The following is an 18,977-nucleotide window of genomic DNA, read 5'->3' as shown; positions in this document are numbered from 1 at the left end:
CATCAGACATTGAATAGAGGCTCCTAGTCCTAACCTACTCTAGATCACTTACATGGAAACCACACCAGTTCACAGCTCATCATTCAATACTGACCTGTTCCTATCACCAGGTCCGAGGTGGGCACCTGCAATCGGTGCCGAAAGCGATCGGGCGGGGCCGGGGATAAGCGGATGCAACGGACGCATCGGTGCTTGATTCGCCGACGGAGATTTCCTTTTGGTGTGTGGATGGCGTACCTCGGTGGCCTGGCCCTCGTTATCGTCATTGATCTGACCTACCTACCTGACCCTGTGGCGCCAACGACAGATCCGGCGGCCGCGCCGAACCCGATTGATCTCAGACGGGACTTTTGCAACTTTTCACTCTCAACCTCAACCTTTTCTTTCTCTCCATTTTGTTGTCATTTCTCCCCCCTTAGACTTGAGGACGCAAGGTAATGGGAGCCTCTGACTTCCGCCTTCATTCCCTCTTCACACGTCGTCGCCATCACCAGTTATGTTACGTCAGAGCATAGCTGGTCTCTCCGCCGCGAGATCACCAGCGCAGAGATGCCTCTTCTCTACCTCCGCGGGCGCCGCGGGGCGTCATCACCTACTGCATAGTTCGAGATCGATACCGACAACGACCACAGCGACAAGGACAGCGGCGAATACGACGACATCACGACTCCTCTCCCACATCAGAACAGCCCGCATCCACACGAGCAGCACCCGCCGCGCCCTCATCCCCCCTTCGCCAGAATCCCTCGGCGCACCAAAAAAGGCGCGCACATACAAGCGCAGCTCCAAATGGCTGCGCCGCCTCGTCATCTTCTCCGCCGTCGGCGGCACGCTCTACCTCGCCGACCGACAGATCTACGCCTCGGGCTTCGCCCGCTCCCTCCGCACCTTCGGGACGGGCCTCCTCGTCGCCCTCGACTACAAGCTCAACTTCCGCCCCGAGCCGCTTACCGGCGGCACCGTGCAGGACCTGCACGTCCGCAACGCCGAGCGCCTGTTCGACCTGCTGCGGCACAACGGCGGGCTCTACCTCAAGATCGGCCAGGCCATCGCCATGCAGAGCGCCGTGCTGCCGCCCGAGTTCCAAAAGATGTTTGCGCGCATGTTTGACGACGCGCCGCAGGACGACTGGAGCGACGTCGAGGCTGTGATCCGCGAGGATTTCGGAGGGCGGAGCGTCGAGGAGGTGTTCGGCGTCAGCTTCCGCGGGGAGGAGGGCAAGGGCGTCATGGAGAGGCGGGCGAGAGCGAGCGCCAGCGTCGCGCAGGTGCACTGGGCGCGGCTGCCCGACGGCCGCGAGGTGGCTGTCAAGATCCAGAAGCGGGAGATTGCCAAGCAGATCACCTGGGACCTGTGGGCGTTCAAGACGGTCGCGTGGATCTACAGCAGGTGGTTCGACCTCCCGCTGTACAGCCTCGTGCCCTTCATCACGGAGCGGCTGGAGCTCGAGACGGACTTTTTGAACGAGGCCAAGAACTCGGAGACGATGCGGGACCTGATCAACTCGGAGAAGGGCCTCCGCGGCAGGGTGTACGTTCCCAAGGTCTATCCGGAGCTCTCGACGCGGCGCGTCATGGTGACGGAGTGGATCGAGGGCACGCGGCTGTGGGATAAGCAAGGGATCAACGGGCGGTGGATGGGCGGGTACGGCAAGGGGTCGCCGGGCGTCCACGGCGCGCAGCTCCAGCCGCCCGACATGGCCACCGTCCGCCGCGAGCTCCGCGACCGGCCGTACGCCGAGCAGTTTAAGCCGGAGCGGAGCGAGTGGAAGGGCCGTCGCGGGCGCGGCGGCCTGGGCCTGTCGAGCAAAGAGGTCATGACGACCATGATCGACCTCTTCTCCGCGCAGATTTTCAAATGGGGCGTCGTCCACTGCGACCCGCACCCGGGCAACATCTTCATCCGGCGCCTGCCCAACGGGCGGGCGGAGCTGGTGCTCATCGACCACGGCTTGTACGTCTACATGTCGCCCGAGTTCCGGCACCAGTACGGCGTCTTCTGGAAGGCGCTCATGACGTTCGACAACAAGACGATTGAAAAGGTGACGACGGAGTGGGGCATCAAGGCGGCGGATCTGTTTGCGAGCGCGACGCTGATGAGGCCGTACGAGGGCGGCGACGAGCGCACGCGCAACGGCATCATGAAGGAGCTCGAGGGCAAGACGCCGGCGGAGCGGCACTACGAGATGCAGCAGCGGATGAAGCAGGGGATCCGCGACATGCTGGCCGACGAGGAGAAGTGGCCCAAGGAGCTCATCTTCATCGGGCGCAACATGCGCATCGTGCAGGGGAATAACCAGTACCTCGGCAGCCCCGTCAACCGCGTCAAGATGATGGGGGAGTGGGCGAGCCGCAGCCTGTTTGAGGACCCGAACCTGCCGTGGGCCAAGAGGGCGGGCAACGCGTGGCGGCATTTGCTGTTCAAGGGCGTGTTGGCGCTGACGGATGTCGCGTTTTACTTCTTCAAGGTGAAGCAGCTGCTCGGCTTCGGGGGCGGCATGGAGGACGAGATGGAGAAGAGGATGAAGGATATCGCGCAGGATTTCGGAGTTGAGCTGCAGCATGAAGTGTTTGAGGGTTAGACAGTGAAGATATGTGAATAGCGCAGTGGAGAAGAGTAAAGCTTTAGAGTTGGAGAAGTAGAGAAGGTTCATTAGATTCGGGTTCTTGGTGTTTAGGGGCTCGGTAAGAACCTTATAGAGGCCTTCGATATAGGAAAGATACCACTCATATGTTTAATGTTCAAGTCCCAGGCTGTCTCTTTTGTGTGCATATACGAAATCCGAACGACGAGAGAAAACCATCCTGCCGTGCCGACAGAATGGACTATGCTGAGGCTTTTGACTTCAGCTTTCTTATCTCAGTAGTGAAACTTCTGCTCGACATACTAGGGTATTCAAGGACAGCCCTTGGTCTTTGTCTGCTCTACAATGTCGGGAGCTCGTTACTTCAAGCTGCCAGCTGCTTCGTTCATCTTCCGCCACACCACGCGAGGGTCTTGCTCGTCATTGCTGAACAGTTTGGTCTGGCTTGTAGTATAGGTGATGACCAAGACGCTCAGGAACCGAGCATACACACGGCAAATAGGACCTACATGCCCCCTCACCATGACGTATCTTCTCTCTTGGGTCCTCCCCTTCTCCAGCACTAGCCAGTCGGAGATGCGTGTATTTTGGATGAGTGCTGTTTGTTATTGGAAACAGCAGAGGAAAACAATAACTTGCAGAAACCTCACGGTCTCTTTGCTTGAGAATATATGGCATCATGGAACAAGAACACCAGGTATTCGAGGAATTTCATACTTGAAACATGGCTTCAGTTGCATAACCCTGGCGGGAGCTCAAAACGCCTCCATGTCGGGCATCTTTTTAACCTCAGCTACCTTTCTTTGCTCTTCTATGGTCATCAATACTTTATTCTAATCGGAATACCAGAGAAATAGCGCCGAGAGAAGAGGAAGAGTGTGAACACCTCTTGACACCCGGATAAGGGAGATTCCCGGGTTGCTAGATACTAGCCCTGATGAGGAGGGAATCAATGTCTACACGAATCCATCTGACATCTTCGACTCCAAGCCTGGAAAGCGCCAGAGAGGTCTGCCCGAGAGGCCTATTCCCCAATTCCATTCGTCCGATAGCCATGCTCTCCCGCCATCACCGGCACAGGCCGACTTGGATCGAAACAAGCCCGACGGGTAGCTGGACTCAAATTCTGAGTCGAACGACAGCGATGATGGCTTTCGACCCGCACACTTCCGCCTAAAGTGTCCTCGTGACGGCAAGGACGAAGGTATATACCCTCGTGGCAAAGTTAACAATACACTTTGTTCAGTTTACAGGTCATTGGGACATCTCGCTAAATAGGTACGCCATGAATCTGTCTAACAATGTCTAAATGAACGACTTCTACTGACTGGCGTTTACGAAATCCACTCCATCAAAGATCAATGAAGACTGAGAATCCCGGTTCGTCAGCATGCTTGAGAGAGCCTGCTAGAACTTGTGAGCTTGGTTCCGGTAGTACGATACCAGGCGTGTGTGTGTGTGTGTGTGTGTGCTGGACTCGCCTACTAGAAGCAGTTCCAAATCGTCCTACTATATAAGAAGACTCTTTGCGTCCGCGAGCAATAGATTCTTACTTGGTGACAGGGAGGACAGTGACCCCCCTAGTTGAAATATTTCAATCGCGGCAACACCTTGGTAGCTTGGGAACCTTATTGGCGGCGGTGATGAAGTGGCGTAGGTCCTTAAGTGAACGTAGGGGACGACGAGGACCTTCACGCCTGTCCACATAGCAATGGCCGGTTCCAGGAACGCAATGCTCTTTCCAGCACTAATTCCTGCGATGTAGATAATGTCGGACGACCCGTCAGTGATCGCCTTAAGCATGAGGGACTAACATAGCCATAGCTTAACCTTAATAAGCCATTATCCTAGGTTTATTACGTCGATAAGGTACTATTACTAGGCCTCGTCCCTGGGCCTGGGTATATATCAAGGCGTATACGTCACGCTGGCTTGCTAGATTCGAGCAGAGAGTGCTTCTGTGTGCTCGATGAAGACAGACCCCGACCACTATGGCTGGACGAAGACAGACACCAATCACGATATTCGTTCAGTCTATCTAGGCCTCGAGGAGGGCCTCACCCAGTGCCTTCTCACACCGGGACAAGGGGATACATTCCTTGGTGTTCCTATGAACAGAGTGGGCGAATGAGAATTATTTATAAGGTCCAAAAAGCCAGGGTCATACAGAGTGCAGAAGAGTTCCCGACTTATCTGTCACACTGCTAGGGGTAAACTTCCGCCTCCTCGCAACCCAAGACGATGGTGCCTCATCAACTCACGGATGCCAGCAGCAACTCTAGAAGCAGAGAGATTCTATAACAAGATGATGGAAACATGCAAGGCAAAATGAACACCGGTCTTCTCCCACCCCTTTTCACCACGGATATCGCAGTTCCAAATCGCACTTCGCTAGGCCGCCTTGCAGACTTCGTCAAGATAGAAACCTGTCTAAACAACCAAATTGACTAAGGGCAACAGACTACATTCGGAAGCATTTACAACCTCACCCTTGCTGGACTGCGTAAGAGAAGGGTACACGCAATGTTTGACAAGTGCAGCAACCTAACCGAGTACCGCCGGCTCACTCGGTTGCGGTGTAAGGCTGATGCAAAACAATGAACACCCACTTGCCCAGGTAACCTTGTTTCTTACCACCCTGGCTCGGTAGATGTCCATTTGTGGGAATCTATATCAGACAGTGGCTGGTTTACAGTTCGTCAAGAAGGCAGTCGCTAGTAAACCTGCTGTCGCGCGCGAGAGAGACTGTTGTACCAGGCTAAGAATGAGCACAAAGCCCCCTCATGAGTATGGAATCGTCGAGCTTCATGTCTACGGCGCTCGATGGGCTGGCGTGACGGCCTCAGAGTTCAAGCCAGCGACGCAGGAAACAGAACCTCAAGAGTTATGAAGTTAAGCAGTGCCTTGGGCCCCGGAGCCTCGACTCGATATAATGTATGGCATGGGAGCGGGAGAGGCATCAGCCAGCGGGCCGATGGGGGGCGCCACCCGAGCGAGCAGGGCGTCAGGGCGCTGGACACCTGGGGTACGGAAGCTGTTTCCGCGATATTGCGGCTCACGGGGATCTTCCCAGACCTGGTTGAATGAGATGCCAGGGTTGGGTAGGCTCACACGAAACCACCGGTTCTTTATGAAGCCGCCCGATAACATGAGGGGAATACTGATATTGGCCGTGGTTTACGTATGGAATTGCATGAAGTCGAGTTAAGCTTAGGGCTATGAGAGGGGATCAGCAGACATTAGTGTGCCTTTTATGTAGTAGTCTTGTCTCGGTGCCTGCCATTTGAAAAGGCAACCGACTTGTCTCACACCTCAACATTCAAGGCTGAAGCCATGGTGGTATGTATGGAAGGAGGTCTAGACTGGATGGTATTTGTGCTCCCTACCAGGCCAGCAGCAGTGAGGCCATGCGGAAATGAGAATGAGAAAAAAAAATCAAGCAACACATATTGGACCCCTGGAATGTGGTTGTACTTTGTTCCACAAGCTAAAAGCATTGTAAAATTGGAGCGCCGATCGATCTCGGACAATTTGAGAGGAATTTTTGGGATGAGATGGCATGAAGGAGCGCGTGGTTAATGTGAAACAAGGGCCATTTCGGCGTCGGAAGCCCCACAGTTCATGGGGACGGGAGCCGAGAGGAAAGAGGGGCCGTGGATGGGGAGCGAGATTGGCTGGTTATGGGGGGGCTCGAGTGAGAGGTGACAAGGCGGTTGAGGGTTTATTAGAGTTTTGAGGACAACCGTGTGAATGAGCCTAGAGCATTTTGACAGTTAAGTTGCGTGATGGTTTGCTGCTGGTGCTTGGTGTTAGTGGGTGTGTAGGGCAGGATGACGGACGGCAGGCCAGCGGCAGTTGTATGTTGCAATACCAGATCGTCGTCCACATCTGGACTTGTCAGTGAGGTAGCATGTCGACGATCTTCCGGTGAGCATTCGGGAGAGAGCGAGTCGGGTCGACCAGCGCACAAGGCGGGCAGCGAGAGCATAGACGATTCCATCCGTGCCACGAGCCCTGCAAGCTACGGTATGCCGCGTAAAAAGGCAGACAGTCAACCCACCATTCCAGTGATTGGATTGCTGCAGTACCACTTTGTACGATGGCGGGCTACACAAGCTCAATAAATTGAGTTGGCTTCGGGGAGCGATGCTGTAGGATGCCGAGCGGTTGTGTGTGTGTTAGCAAGCACAAGTGAACGTAAATTGCCAAGACGCCTCTGTTCCCCTTCGAATATTCGATGACCAGTCAAACTTTAGGGCAAGGAAGGCTTTATCTAAGCTCTAGGTCAAGAAGCAAAAGCGAAACCTTCGCGAAGACCACGCGTGACAGACGCGCGGGAAGCATGATGAACGGGAACCAACGAGCAAATACTGAGTTGGCTGAAGGTGATTGGCCAGGGGATGAAGTTGACGAGATGCAGGTGGGTAGGGAATCTGGGAGTTGCAAAGTTGCAAAATGCAATCACTGGATGCAATCTTCAGGGGTTGCCTGGGCCTGAGGCACGTTTCTTGGATTGTTTTTGCTGGGGAGGCAGGTTTGTGATCTTTTGTCGCGGTTGCTTCAGGGAGGGTCCCTTTCAGCGAGAGTCTGGGACGGGCTTCCTCTCGCCTTCCGTTACATCTGAAAGCGCTCGAAACTCGGTCCTGGGAAGGCGCTTATCCGTGTAAGCGAGTACGGTCTCTTACCACCTAAGGTACCTTGAGGCACGGATACTCCAAGGAATGTTCAAAGTATTTCGCCCCATTATGTAGACTTACGCGGCTAAATAAAATGGTGAGATGACTTTTGGTGATGTCTGAGACGACAAGAAAGTTGACGACGAAAAAGCAAGCTCTTCTTCAGGCGGAGAAAATGTTCCCATGCGCCAACCTCAACGGTCCGTAACGTCATTCTCGGTGTTCCGGACTCCCAGCCTTGTTTGTGTGTTAATTGAAAAGGGGAAAGAAAAAGGGGCAGAAGACGATGCGGTAATTCTTGTATCGGGGACTAGTGTTGGTTTAGTGGGACACCGTACAATGCATGAACACGGTGTAGAGATTGCGTTAATGAGATTAATACTGCCAGTGGCCGATGCCCAGCAGTTCACCACCATGCAATTCGGGAAACATGCATTGGAAGACTACGGGATTCCGCATCTGCTGAACTGCGAGCTTGAAGAATCCAATCATTTCGGATCTGGCACGTTTGATGCCGACATTCTGAACTTCGTACAGAAGTCACTGGCTCAGACTAAGGTAGGTAAGGTAGACGGGCCCAGAGATAAGAAGCCAACTGGCTGGAGAGTTCAAACGGTGTTTCTGTCAACGGGGGAGGGGATCCATTCCCTCGTGGTGGGCGCGCGGGCGGGCGAGACCTTTTTGGGTGCTTGGAGCCTTGGGCAGCTCTTGGTGGCCCCAATGGCGTTATTAGCTCTCGTTAGTGGCTCTGGGGGCCCTGGGCTGGGTTAGCGAGCTGTTAGAGCCTGGCTGCGTTACACGCCATGCGGAGGTTGGAGGTGTTTTCTCGTGGAGCATGATGAGCATCGAAAGAGGAGACGACTGTCTAGACTCCTGGACGAGGGGTGAGGATTCTGAAGGAGAGAAGTGTGAAGGGGTCAAGGGGACCACTTCAGGAGAGGAGCGTTGGGGCCATTGGGCTACCTATGGTACTCCGTCTGGTAAGGTACCTACTTAGTTGGCCCATGAGAGCAAACCACATCACTCCCAGTCTCTCAGACGAGACAAGCGACGGGTACATCGACCTCAACCCAGTTTAGCGTGGCCCCGTCGGTACCTGCGTCGGGGGAATTTCTTGCTGCAGGGTGCGGAGCGCGGATTGGATTGGATTGCCTTCTTACCCAATCTGACCAATGAACGACGTGAATTGCTGTTGCTTCAGTGCGCCTTCCTGACTGCGTATCGGTGCCGCCCCTCCCAGTTCTCAAATTGGATGGGACATTGCATCCATGGGCCCTGGGGGGAAGGAAAGAGAGCGACCATGCCTTCCTGCGTCGTCAAGCGTCAAGAACACAGGCAGGAGGTACCTACCTTACTGACCAAGGAATCCCCCATTCTGATGCGCTTCTCTCACGCGCTCCCCCGTGCTCTACCAAGGTAAGGACTAAGGAAGGCATGGCGCTCCTCGATTATCGGCACCTGCCTTTCTTACCATTTATTGGATCTGTAGGCGTTTACTACGTAGACTTGCGTCCGCTGCTGAATTCCCCTTTCCCAAATTCCATGTCTTCATCTCTTCACACCATTCAGTAATCATCACCACGACCTCGCTTGCGCCATCCAGCCTGGCAAGAAGAGGAACAATCTCCTGTCGGCGCAACTATTACAGAGTACCTAGCAAATCTCGAATTGCATTACACTGCGCACTGCACTGACCTCATCCCGATCCCTCGCCCATCTCACCTTCACCTCCACTGGCATAATTACACATTACAGATACAATACACTCTTCCAATTGTGGTCGCGGTCCCAAGTCCACCCATCCAATCCAATCCACGGCTGCCCAGCTTCAGCTCCAGACTCGAGCTCTCAATCGTCTGCACTTGCTTGACCGTAATTATCTGCGCACTTGCACTTGTACTTGCGCTTCTTCTGCCCGCAACGCACCAGTGTCATTCCCTGTTTCTTTCCCAGTACACGACCCGCATCTGGCCCTTTCTCTGCTCGTCCCGCCCGGGTCCTTTCTCACCCTCACTTAATTACACCATCCCCTCCCCTCGTCGACATTTCGGCCAAAATCCTACCGTCGCCCGTCCAGTCCTTCCTGTCCTCGTCCTTGTCCTTAGACTTGCGCGGGTCACGGACACAAGACCCTCCACTCTCTACTACGTACTTACTCCAGTACCTGACCTCCCCACGCGGCCACGCCTCTTCGTCCGATCTCACTTTACCACCGCCCGACTGGAAACTCTTCCTTCCGTTCGACCATCCGTCCGACGTTTGGCTTGCGGTCCTCCCATTCAGTTTCTCCCCCATCTGTAGGAAAGCATCTTGCGCCTGCTTTTCTTTTCGACTGCGTCTGCGTCTGCGTCTGCGCCTACTACGCCTCCCTACGCTTACGCCTCTTCACTGCTGACGCTGCCGTTCCACGAGAATAGCAACGACGCATCTACACTAGCTCCAGCCATCGGCTCGGCACTCCATTCGTAAGTGCATATAACGGCGACGATCCTGCGTCCACTTCATCACTGCCCTCTTCCTGCCCCTATTTGCTGCGAGACCGCCCCTCCTTTTTGCACTGCACCACATGCAGACGGCAGATCTCCTGCCTCATCGTCTGCCGTTGTATCGCAGCCAACCAGACGACGAGGACCGCTGGCTGGGGACACCCTCGTCTCCAGAACTCGATTTGGGGAGCCGCCTTTCGCATTGGTTCCTGTTCTGCTCCCGTTTGGTCTGACGCGACTTTGGCTTCTCCTCTCCGTCTCCAAACCCCTTCCTGACTGCCATTTCCCTGTCACATCGTGCAGGCGCTGCCCAGCACAAGACTTGCTCCTCTCCGTTTCGCTGCGCTGCACCCGCTGCAATACCCTCTGCGGTTGGCTCGAGACGGGCCTTTGAGCGGCTGGCAATTGCGCCCGACCCAGGTTGTCGTTGCTTGGTAGCTAACCTCAATTTACCAGACACTCTTTTCCGTCATCGTCCCGTTCTCCCATCATTTCCCCCCCTTTCCACTCTTTCCGGAAGGGTACTGATTCCCATTCTCTTACCACTTACAACGAGCACGCAAACAACAGTCAGCCTGGGCAAGATCACAGGCCTGTCCGGAAAAATCGCTTGCCAACTAGCTGCTCAACCCTCCAATTCCGACATCTAAGCCACCGTGCTATTCGACATCCTCTCGATAAGCGGTCCACACCTCCACCGCTTCCACGCAACCTACTTACGTCCTCCATAAACCAAACAAGCGCAACGGGCATCTAGCATTGTGGTCGCATATGCTGCTTGTCCACTCCGTTTGCGGCTTCCGACTCTGAAACCTTTATTTTATGCTGAGGACCCCAGATAATGAGCCAGCCCCGTCGCTCTAGCTTCGGTATGCTTCTCAGACGTTCCAAGTCCGGCGACCTGGGGAAGGGTGGTAAGAAAGCCCAAGCCCTTCGCGAACAGCAGGAACGCGAACTCGAACGTCAGCGTCAGGCTGCAATCTCCAGAACTCCCCCCAAGCTCCCCGAGTTCTACAAGGCCAATGACCAGCTCTCCAACTCCATCCCCTCTGACCTGCGCGCCGAGGAGGCCTCAATCATGTCGGATCACACCATAGGTACCGCCTACTCGACCAGGCCCTCCATGGAACCGAGTCGCAGTATCGTGGGATCTGTGCCGCCTATGCCTCCCATTCCCGCGAATGCCTACGATCCCTATGCTCGCACCGAGAGCATGACGCACCGCGGACGCTACAGCTATGCTAGCAGCGCAATCAGCACTGTCAACAGCCCTAGAAGGGTTCGGAGAAGAAAGGATCCCACTCCCTTTAAGTGAGTCAACTTCCGAGACATTGTCATACCTGCCCTTTCTCTACAGCACACTAACTCTCTTCGTGTAGCGTTCTCGTCATTGGCACCCGAGGCGCTGGAAAGACGTCTTTCCTCGAATTCCTAAAGACTGCTCTGGCACTCCCGCCGAAGAAGCGATCCCGCAAGACCGAGGTGGAGGAGGAACCCGCTCCCAGATCTCCTCCTTCTGGCAACTTCATCCCTCACTACCTCGAGACGGAGATTGACGGCGAGCGAATTGGTCTCACACTTTGGGATTCGGAAGGCTTGGAGAAGAATGTTGTTGATCTCCAGCTTAGGGAGATGTCGGCCTTCCTCGAGAGCAAGTTTGAAGAGACCTTCACCGAGGAAATGAAGGTGATTCGATCGCCTGGCGTACAGGATACCCACATTCATGCCGTCTTCATGGTTCTCGACCCAGCTCGTCTCGACCGCAACCTGGCGTCAGTCAAGGGCGGTGTGTCGAATGGACACAACGGCAAATACGCCCCTCCGGCTCGCATTTCGGGAGGTCTTGACGAGGATCTGGATCTGCAGGTGCTTCGTACCCTCCAGGGCAAGACTACCGTCATTCCCGTCATTTCCAAGTCGGACACGATCACGACCAAGCACATGAATGTCCTCAAGAAGACCGTTTGGGAAACCGTCAAGAAGTCGGGACTGGACCCGCTTGAGGCACTTGGCCTTGACGAGGATGACGACTCCACCAGGATCGAAGAGGAAGAAGAGGCTGTGACTGACGAAGAACACGCCGATTCTCACGACGAGGACGACTTCCCCATCCAAGGACGGGAAGGTGTACCCTCCTCCCCCGGTTCCAAACGGCTTTCTGGATCCTCCATCCGTCAACATAAGGCTAAGCAGGAGGCTAAGGAAGAGGAAGTGCCATTCCTCCCGCTTTCGGTCATCAGCCCTGACCTGTACGAACCCGAGGTTCTGGGACGTCAATTCCCATGGGGTTTCGCGGACCCATACAACGAGGAGCACTGTGACTTCACCAGACTCAAGGACGCCGTCTTCAGCGAGTGGAGAGCCGAACTTCGTGAGGCCAGCAGAGAGCAGTGGTACGAGGGCTGGCGAACTTCGCGACTTAAGAATAGCCCGAATGCTCGTCGCCGATAGACCATTTGAGATTTGGTCCATAGGCTTTGCAACTTGGGCCGTCGATACCCTTACCTTTCTAAACCAAACAGCCCTTTTCGATGGCTGGCTTTACACCTGATTTCCGCACTTGTCGATGAGATTTGAGAGCACCGCGCAGCATACCCCCTTTTCCTCTGTCACATACCAATTCTTACGAACTTCTATGGTTGGAGGGCGCCCAAAATTTGGCGAAATGACAGCATTATCAGCCCAACTTCGCATGACGAAACTCCTTGATATCCCTGTTGCTTTCTTACCTTGACGATAGCTCAGGCAAGATGACGACGTATACCAGCATTTCCGACTCGAGCAACCGGATGACACTAGCATCGCCAAGACGCATGTCACGCACGAGAAGGATGCAAGACTTAGTTTATTGTACTTTTGGCACCGAAAATACGTTTCCCGGCTTCTTTACTGGCAGCGACCACCCTTCGCTTTACCAGAACTTTCTTTTCTTGTTCTTTTTAACTTCGCTTCTTTTAACGACACTCAAGATTCTGGGGACGAAAGAGTAGACTGAGTTTAGCGGCGGTTGTAATCAGTCACATTTGGTTGGAGAGCAGGTGGATAGAGAAGGCCTGCGATTCGATTCAAGCGGGCAGGAGAGATACAAGTTGGAATCAACCATTACGGTGATTACCCGGGAGAGGCCAGCCGATAGCTGTAGGGCAGTCTTGATAGGGTCCGATTTTCTATTCACGAATTTTGATTTGTCTTCTTCATGACGAAATTACGTGCTGCATCGTGGATATTACTTACTTTCCGAAGCAGTAACAGCGAGTTTTACATCTATCTGGCCCTCTTTCTCTCACATCCGCCAATGAATACTTCAGCAATAAAGTGAAACTTGGGACAGGACTAGAGACGTATGTACTGACACCTTGAGTACTGACACCTTGAAAACTGCACACATGAGATTTTGAGGGCTGCAACAAATGATTAACCGGCGTCCCAAGGGCCTCATCCACGTCTGACGAAAAAGTGAAGTCCGCATTCGAATATCTCATGTCCATCCATGAACGCCTTCAGGCTTCATATCACATGCTGCCAACAATATCAATAACCAAGAATGTCCCCAATTCTCACCAACAACGATGTTCTCGCAAAATTCAAACCTGGATCCCCTTTCCCCCCTCATCCCATAAGCATTCCTTGTCGATGTTGAGACTTCAAGCACTCCGGATGTGATATATATATAGATAAGGTGAGAGAAAAGAAAGGGGGAGAGGGGGTCTGAGCAAAATAGCTGCTACGCCAGGCCGGCCAGCCAGGACTTTTTCCTTCTTCGTCTACTACAACTCATCGTCCTCGTCGTCACTCTCGAGCGGCACGTACTCGGTATGCGTGGGCTCGCCCGCCGCGTCGACGTCGCCCTCCCTGCGATCCGGGTTCTTGCCGCGGCTGATGAGGGCCAGGCGTTCCTTTTTACCGAGGGCGATGCCGTCGAAGCCGGGGTAGAGATTCAAGTCTGCTCTGTATGTTGTTTTTATGGTTAGCTTCTGAGACTGTAGATCCGTCAAGGGACGAGGGAGGATAGCGAAACAACATACTTTAATAAATCGACCTTTAGATTCCGCGCCTTGTCGCGGATAGCTTGCTGGTCTCGCGGGTGATCAAAGACGCAGTCCTCCCTCTCCTCGAAGCTGTCGCCGCCGTAGCCGGCCCCGAGATTGCTAGCAGCAGCGACCTGCCGTTTCGCAATAAGCGCCCAGAGGCAGTTGTGGTGTTCTATGAGGCGGATGAGGCGGTGGGTGTCCTTGTTGGACCAGGGGACGCGCTGCTGCGGGCCGGCGCGGGATGCTGGGCGGCGGTTCATCTCGTTGATTTCGCGGAAGGAGGCGACGGTGGTGGCTGTGCTTGAGACGCTGCTTCGGGAGGCGGAGGTGGAGGCGGGAGCAGAGGAGGATGGGGCGCCGGTTGGGAGGGAGGCGCGGGGGCGTCGTTGGAGGGCGGTTGTTGTTGTTGATGATGATGAGGCGGAGGAAGAGGGCTGTCGTGGTCGTGGTGGTGGTGGTGCGGTGGAGGGGAGGGTTTTGCGCTTCGAGGGGGGAGGGGGCATGTCGCGGCGGTCGCGGGCGAGTTGGGCTCTTCGCTGGGGGTTCGGGTCGCGGTTGTCTTCTTCGAAGGGGTCGTCGGACTCTTGGGATTGTTGGGAGTGGGAGAGGGAGGCTTCGCGGGGGCGTTTTCTGTTCCTGCTGTTGACAGCGGTAAAGTCGGAGGAGCGAAGGGCAGCAGTGCTGGGGCCAGCTTTGACGGAGGAAGAAGGAGGTTGCGTGCTGCGGATGATTGCTGTGCTGGGGAGGCCTGCGATGATGGCTGAGAGGTCGCTCGGCGCCGGGGAGGGGTTGCGGCGACGGTGTTCTTCTGCTTCTTCTTCGTAGTAGTCGTCGCCGATGCCTCCGTTGATGATGGCCTCCGCTGTGGCTCCGCGCTGAGAGCTGCGTTGGGATCCGCGCTGGGAGTTTGCAAGTGATGGAGATGGACGTATGCGCGAGGGGTTCTCGCGAGAGAGCTTTGCCAAGAGTTGCACGTTTGATCGGGACAAGATGTCTTCGCGCCTGTGGTCGAGTTAGTATATGGATTACGTATAGACAGTGTCTAGACAAGGGCCGTACACGTCGTTGCGGACTATATCCTGCGGCGCGCTCGAGGGGAGGGAGTCTGTCGGAGAAGATTCCCTCGGCCCTTCCGGCGGGTCCTTCAAGATAACACTGAGCTCGTCGATCATCTTGCTGCACCAGGAGGAAATCTTGCTGATGAAGTCGACCGGCTCGTCGTCGGCTTCGTTCTGTGACTGATCAGGCGATCCCTCGAGCGGGAACATCTCGTCGAGGACCTGAATGGCATCGTCCACGTTCTTGTCCACGATCACATTGAAAATTTGTTTCGCCCTCTCTGCGAAACGCTCCGCCATGCGGCCGTTGATGCCCCTAAAAGGTCCAAATAGGAGAGCCTCTTCCGCGTCGACAGAGGACTCTAAAGGCATGCAGAAAAGCTCCGCTGCGATGTCTGCAGGATTCTGCTGGTCGTCCTGCAAGGCCTTCAGGCTCGTAATCAGCCGCTGCGTGCGAATGTCGAGCGCGAGCTCGATGTCGTCTTCGGTAACGTGGTCCGCGTAGTCGTCGTACGGGCACAGCGGTGCGGGAAAGTCCTCGTCGAGGCGCTCGAAGATCTTCCAGACCCTATCAAAGTTGTCTTCCTTGCGAAGCTCGGCGTCGGATATGACGTTGAGCAGCGACGTGGCGTTGGCGCCGATGATGACGGCCCGCGCCTTCATCTGCTGCCTTTCGCTAATGTCCTCGATGCTGGTGAGGAGGTCGATGAAGAGCGCGTCGGTCTCCACGAAGAACTCGCGGATGCGGAACCAGTTGCCCCGGAAGACGGGCAGCAGCCGGTGCCAGGATTTGCTGCTTGGTTTGGGGTTCCGGAGTAGTCTCGCTAGGGCTTCGGATTCATGCCATAATGAGTCGAGCGCGTTCTCCTTTAGTTCTGCTTCGACGAGGTCCTGGGATGCGTTATCTTCGACTTCGGATTTCTCCGACTCGTCGTCGCTGCCGTCATCCTCTATTCCCGGTAGCTGTGAGCGTCCTGTTGTGTTCCTACGTCAGCAAATTATCGAGCGAAAGTGCAAGACGGGTCGCACCTTGTGAAGCTCTAGGTGCGGATGAGCCCGGTGCTTCTGTGGGAAGATTAGTAAAAATGCGTCTTTGCAAGGGAGAGAGCGCAGCATTGACAAACTTGAGAATAACGTGTACGCAGCAGTCATGTAGGCCGGGGTCGCATATCTCTGTGTGCCGGAGATGCTCTGCGATCCCATTTCTAGGGCGGTTGTTAACCTTGGACTTCAGTTGGCCCATTGCGAGCAGAACTCACCACTGTCGTTATCTTGAGGGTTGATGTCTCGCACAATCTCCTTCGCATTGAAGCGCGCAACTGGCTCGTTTCTGTACAGATCATCCTCTTCCCTCTTCTCCACATCTTCCTCCCTTTCTTCCCGTTCTTCTGCCATCTCTCGCAACGTGGTGCTCGTCGGGGCGACCTTATCTCTTCCCCTACCTCGCGTCGTTGGCCGAGATGCAGCAGATGCAGAAGCGGTGGTGGTTTCGGTGCTTTCGAGGCGTTCCGTCGTGTTTGCGCCGCCTGCTCGACGTCGTGACAACCGCACAGAACGAGCGTCCTGGGCATCATTTCCCGGAGACTCCGGAGCGCCGCGGCCCGTTCTTGTGCGGGCCATGCTGTTTGACTCGTATTGTTGTTCCTGGAATGACTGGGATTGCTGCAAAGACGCGTATTTTGTTGGGGTTGGGTAGGGATGTTGAGTTTCTTACTAACCGGATTCTCTAACCCTAACCCCGACGATGATCGGATTGGTGTATGTTGATCGAGACTTGGGGCTAAACGCGTTCACACTGTGCTCTGGTTGCCTTAGGTGTCCATGCGCGAGCAACCGCGTCGCCTCTTTAATGGAAACAACAAGGTTCAAGCACCCCCTCTCCAACATACACATCTAGTTTATTGGTTCAAATGAGGAAGGAAGAGCTGCGCCATGGTACCTAATTATTTGGTAGTCTCTCAGATAGACTTCTTGAAAGAAGCTTCTGAAGGGCATGTCATCATTCTAGGCATCATCTCAGGTAGGTGCATGATGAAAGAACGGCAGGTTCATCATGAAGCGCAAGCTTTCACCGTCAACCGTCGGTCTCACTGGAGAAAACCTGAGCCTATCGATTGCATTTGATGAAACGCTGTTGGCGTTGTCCACTTAATTGTTTGTGGTAGTAACAAGTTGGCTTCAGTTGCGCATGCCCGTTCGGGCACTAGAAGCTGCACCTCATGCTACCTATGCCAGCTTATTACCTCAGATGCCAGGTGGCCTGTCTCACCTTAATATACTTTGACGAAGTCCATGATGTATAAGTAACTCTTCTTCAATGTATTGCTTGAGAATATTGTGTGATAATTATACGATTGCGAAGGTACTGGTGTTGGTGTTTTAGACCCTTTGGTTGTGGGTAAGAGCTCGTGTGACGACGAGCGGCCGTATAAGTGGGTTCTGCTTCGCGACTACAGGCAAACACAGAAACACACTGATTGAGAGCACTCTTTGCGCTTCTCTCAATTGAATCTCATTACTCCCGAAGATTCTACCGGGAATAAATGGGCACTAGATAGAGAAGCACTCTATACATGTGAATGCACTATAGGTCGTCCGAACAGTCTCGATTTAGGACCCTCACTTGAGGCTACGGTTATTGCAGAGGCCCAACCCGTTCGGAGAGAGTCCTAATTTCAGATCCTATCATTGCTGCTTCTTTTCCGAGTTCTTGAGAGGAGCATCCTTTCCGAAGAGGCCTAAAAGGTAAGTGGTCCTAGTCAGACAGAGAAGGGCCTAGAATAGTTAGCACAGCATCACAGCTCGAACGAGAAGGGTGGTCGCACCGTGACTCCCACGTTGCCCCAGGCCATTGAGTTCCAGCTTGCCACGTCGAGAAAGCGATCGAGGCCCATAACATGGTAGCAAACGTAAATGTGACCAAGGTCGGCTATCCAAAGAGCAACGAGATAGCCGCGCACAACCTTTAGCTCGTTGGTGAGGTTGAGCACGGCTAGTCCGACCATGGCCATGAGCAGGTATATATTTCCGAGCTGGAGGGCCACGAGCCGGGCATTATCAGATTCCGCAGCTGGCACGGCGGCCGAGATGGCGCCCTGCACGATCTGCTCGGATATGAACCAATCCGGGTTGATAACGGCGCCTAGGAAACCGCCGACGCTTTTGAGACAACGCGCATCAGCTCAGTGGCGGGTGGGAATTGGATTGTCAGGGTGGCGAGAGAGTGTGAATGCGAACGTACAGTGAGATGGGCTCGAAGACGGTGAAGACCAGTCTGGGGAAGGTTGGAAGAGCCGCAGCCGCCGCCATGGTGAGAGTAGTGGCCGTTGGTACCGGTCAGCTAGTGAGAAGTGGGATGGAGGGGGATTGAAAGCGGTGCAACAACAAAGGTGGTCACCGAACCCTTGTTGATGTTCTATGGAAGGGACAGGTGTTTTCTCGAAGGCGGAGGGGCGGTTGACAGGCAGGCAGGGCAGGCAGAATATTGAGGCCAGAATGGGGGCCGAAGAAGGCGAATAAAGGTTGGGAGGGGCAACGGGCAACGCAATTGATCAGACCGAGAAGCTGTGAGACGTTCTTTCAGCTCGGTGGAGGGTTTGTGGTGTGGTGGTCACTGTGATGTGTCATGCAAGAATTCGGAGAGGCGGAGGCGGAGGCAGAGACCACGGACGGCGGTAAACTGGAGCGAGACACATGTCTTGGGTACATGAGGTAAGGTACCATGGGTCCATACATACACTGGACGGATGCCGTACGGAATAATAGTAAGCAACCCAGACCATGGAAGCCGTAGCACAGGTGCCAATGGCGCTCAGGAATATGCCTCTAGGTTGCCGGCTTCGCTCCGAGCTGGGTTGAAGCTACGTGGGCAATGGAAGCAGGTTACGCAGGTTGGCAGGACCCAATTCAGGCTCAGGGAAAGGGAGATCCATCATCCAGTGAACCTAAGGTGGGACGAGAGGTGTGCACGGTGAGCCATCTAGTCAGTGCCTTGCCAGACTTGCCAATGTCTGTCAAGGTTAATCAGTCCATTGCCTGCTGGCAGATTTCTCTTGCTAAAGTTGGGCAGCCATCCACTCTTTGTCCTTCCACAGTACCTCAATAGGCTAGATGTATGGACCTGCTGTCTGCCTGGTATTGAG

General features: G+C 54.6%; 4 protein-coding genes across 4 annotated transcripts; 2 read left to right on the top strand and 2 right to left on the bottom strand.

Annotated features, from left to right (window-relative positions):
• Positions 1 to 23: 23 nt before the first annotated feature.
• HER10_EVM0012116 (ABC1 family protein) lies at positions 24 to 2,738 on the top strand. Its single transcript, XM_035481517.1, has one exon. It carries the CDS (start codon positions 497 to 499, stop codon positions 2,579 to 2,581), a length of 2,085 nt encoding a protein of 694 aa, XP_035333465.1. The 5' UTR covers positions 24 to 496; the 3' UTR covers positions 2,582 to 2,738.
• Positions 2,739 to 9,180: 6,442 nt separating this feature from the next.
• Positions 9,181 to 12,908, top strand: HER10_EVM0005468 (uncharacterized protein). The gene is made up of 2 exons (XM_035482982.1): positions 9,181 to 11,057; positions 11,126 to 12,908. The coding sequence occupies exons 1-2, from the start codon at positions 10,588 to 10,590 to the stop codon at positions 12,195 to 12,197; spliced, it is 1,542 nt and encodes a 513-aa protein (XP_035332630.1). The 5' UTR covers positions 9,181 to 10,587; the 3' UTR covers positions 12,198 to 12,908.
• Positions 12,909 to 13,500: 592 nt separating this feature from the next.
• On the bottom strand, positions 13,501 to 16,476 carry HER10_EVM0011911 (uncharacterized protein). The gene is made up of 6 exons (XM_035481323.1): positions 16,095 to 16,476; positions 15,960 to 16,040; positions 15,865 to 15,900; positions 14,837 to 15,809; positions 13,772 to 14,779; positions 13,501 to 13,694 (listed from the first exon to the last, which is right to left on the bottom strand). Exons 1-6 carry the CDS (start codon positions 16,453 to 16,455, stop codon positions 13,514 to 13,516), a joined length of 2,640 nt encoding a protein of 879 aa, XP_035333431.1. The 5' UTR covers positions 16,456 to 16,476; the 3' UTR covers positions 13,501 to 13,513.
• A 649-nt stretch (positions 16,477 to 17,125) lies between these two features.
• On the bottom strand, positions 17,126 to 18,488 carry HER10_EVM0010135 (uncharacterized protein). The gene is made up of 3 exons (XM_035479604.1): positions 18,077 to 18,488; positions 17,661 to 17,994; positions 17,126 to 17,610 (listed from the first exon to the last, which is right to left on the bottom strand). Exons 1-3 carry the CDS (start codon positions 18,142 to 18,144, stop codon positions 17,521 to 17,523), a joined length of 492 nt encoding a protein of 163 aa, XP_035333203.1. The 5' UTR covers positions 18,145 to 18,488; the 3' UTR covers positions 17,126 to 17,520.
• Between the last annotated feature and the right edge of the window lie 489 nt (positions 18,489 to 18,977).

This window comes from Colletotrichum scovillei (genome assembly GCF_011075155.1).
Source record: "Colletotrichum scovillei strain TJNH1 chromosome Unknown Contig00006, whole genome shotgun sequence".
In the NCBI taxonomy this organism is placed as follows: Eukaryota; Fungi; Ascomycota; class Sordariomycetes; order Glomerellales; family Glomerellaceae; genus Colletotrichum; species Colletotrichum scovillei.
The sequence above is the reverse complement of the archived record's forward strand: the minus strand, read 5'-3'. Positions and strand labels throughout refer to the sequence as shown.

What these genes read in the sequence shown, in the direction of transcription:
- HER10_EVM0012116 (XM_035481517.1), top strand. Translation starts at nt 497, where the DNA reads ATGTTACGTCAGAGCATAGCTGGTCTCTCCGCCGCGAGATCACCAGCG.
- HER10_EVM0005468 (XM_035482982.1), top strand. Translation starts at nt 10,588, where the DNA reads ATGAGCCAGCCCCGTCGCTCTAGCTTCGGTATGCTTCTCAGACGTTCC. An exon ending in AAGGATCCCACTCCCTTTAA is followed by an intron (nt 11,058 to 11,125) that starts GTGAGTCAACTT and finishes CTCTTCGTGTAG; the next exon opens with CGTTCTCGTCATTGGCACCC.
- HER10_EVM0011911 (XM_035481323.1), bottom strand. Translation starts at nt 16,455, where the DNA reads ATGGCCCGCACAAGAACGGGCCGCGGCGCTCCGGAGTCTCCGGGAAAT. An exon ending in CGCACCTAGAGCTTCACAAG is followed by an intron (nt 15,810 to 15,864) that starts GTGCGACCCGTC and finishes GGAACACAACAG; the next exon opens with GACGCTCACAGCTACCGGGA. An exon ending in GATATAGTCCGCAACGACGT is followed by an intron (nt 14,780 to 14,836) that starts GTACGGCCCTTG and finishes ACTCGACCACAG; the next exon opens with GCGCGAAGACATCTTGTCCC.
- HER10_EVM0010135 (XM_035479604.1), bottom strand. Translation starts at nt 18,144, where the DNA reads ATGGCGGCGGCTGCGGCTCTTCCAACCTTCCCCAGACTGGTCTTCACC. An exon ending in GTCTTCGAGCCCATCTCACT is followed by an intron (nt 17,995 to 18,076) that starts GTACGTTCGCAT and finishes TTGTCTCAAAAG; the next exon opens with CGTCGGCGGTTTCCTAGGCG. An exon ending in GGGGCAACGTGGGAGTCACG is followed by an intron (nt 17,611 to 17,660) that starts GTGCGACCACCC and finishes TAACTATTCTAG; the next exon opens with GCCCTTCTCTGTCTGACTAG.